Consider the following 1,450-nt stretch of genomic DNA (forward strand, 5'->3'; position numbering starts at 1 on the left):
AGTTCAGACTCTGTGCTAACTTTCACACACACACAATGTAGTGGAGTAGTTCACAGGAGATTTCAGCACAGATGTGTGGTGGGCCAGGAAGAATCTGTTGAAGATTCATAAAATCTCGCCTATAGATGAAAACACATAGTATTTCAGCCAGATTCTGGCTCCACACTTCGACCTTTGCTAATTCACTCTTCGAGTTTGTTCCTTGTGTTTTCTCCTGGAGGTCTGGTAGGAGAACAACAAATAAGTGACTGAAGAATGAGAAACCACACAGAACTAACAGAGTTTATCCTCCTGGGATTGTCAGATGACCCACAGCTTCAGGGGGTGATCTTTGTCTTTCTGCTCATCACCTACATGCTCAGCATCACTGGGAATCTGACCATTATCACCCTTACCCTGCTGGATCCTCACCTCCTTTCTTCCCCAGAAACTTCTCCTTGCTAGAGGTTTCATTCACAACTGTCAGCATACCCAGGTTCCTGGGCACCCTGATTACAGGAGATAAAACTATTTCTTTTAATGATTGCATTGTTCAGTTCTTTTTTTTTTTCATTCTGTTGGGAGTCACTGAATTTTACCTCCTGGCTGCCATGTCCTATGACCATTACATTGCCATCTGCAAACCTCTGCATTACATGACCATCATGAATCCCAGAGTCTACATACTCCTTGTCTTCTCTTCATGGCTGATTTCATTCTTAATCGTATTCCCTGCACTCATGTTGTTCTTAAACCTTAATTACTGTAGATCTAATATTATTGACCATTTCACCTGTGATTATTTTCCCCTGCTGCAACTTTCTTGTTCAGACACAAAATTCCTAGAAATAATGGGGTTTTCCTGGTCTCTGTTTACTTTAATGTTCACTTTGGTAATCATAATTCTGTCCTATATATATATCATCAGAACAATTTTGAAGATTCCTGCTGCTAGTCAGAGGACAAAGGCCTTTTCCACCTGTTCATCCCACATGATTGTCATCTCCATCTCCTATGGCAGCTGCATTTTCATGTATATTAAACCCTCAGCAAAAGACAGAGTGTCTCTGAGCAAGGGAGTTGCTGTGCTAAACACCTCAGTAGCCCCCATGCTGAACCCCTTTATTTACAGCCTAAGGAACCAGCAAGTCAAGCGAGCCTTCATGGACAGGGCAAGGAAGATTCTATTTTTCTCAAGCAAATGAAATGCTGAGGTGTCACGAATTAGACACAGTGCAGGGCAATTTAAAATATACAAACATGAAATTTGAGCAACTTCTTCAAATCGCAGTGGCCTTCCTGTCAACCTTATTCATTACATCTTTCTAACAGCTTATAAGCACATTTAATGTATTTCCCATTCAATTGAAATAACTTCATATGCCCTTCTGGTTCCTGTTCTTCTGAACCCATTGTTAGTTGCAACTTCTTGAACAATAATTATCGTAATTCAGGAAGTTGTACTTTGAGT

The 1,450-nt window shown here is 40.7% G+C and overlaps 1 protein-coding gene across 1 annotated transcript; it reads left to right on the plus strand.

The window, feature by feature from the left end:
- The first annotated feature begins 255 nt into the window (after positions 1 to 255).
- LOC102750205 (olfactory receptor 6C1-like) lies at positions 256 to 1,184 on the plus strand. Its single transcript, XM_081810312.1, is given in 2 exon segments — positions 256 to 412; positions 415 to 1,184. Coding segments are annotated over 2 exon segments (927 nt in total).
- Positions 1,185 to 1,450: the final 266 nt, after the last annotated feature.

The sequence above is a fragment of the Leptonychotes weddellii genome, unplaced genomic scaffold (genome assembly GCF_054177405.1).
Source record: "Leptonychotes weddellii isolate Sample4059 unplaced genomic scaffold, ASM5417740v2 HiC_scaffold_22302, whole genome shotgun sequence".
NCBI lineage: Eukaryota > Metazoa > Chordata > Mammalia > Carnivora > Phocidae > Leptonychotes > Leptonychotes weddellii.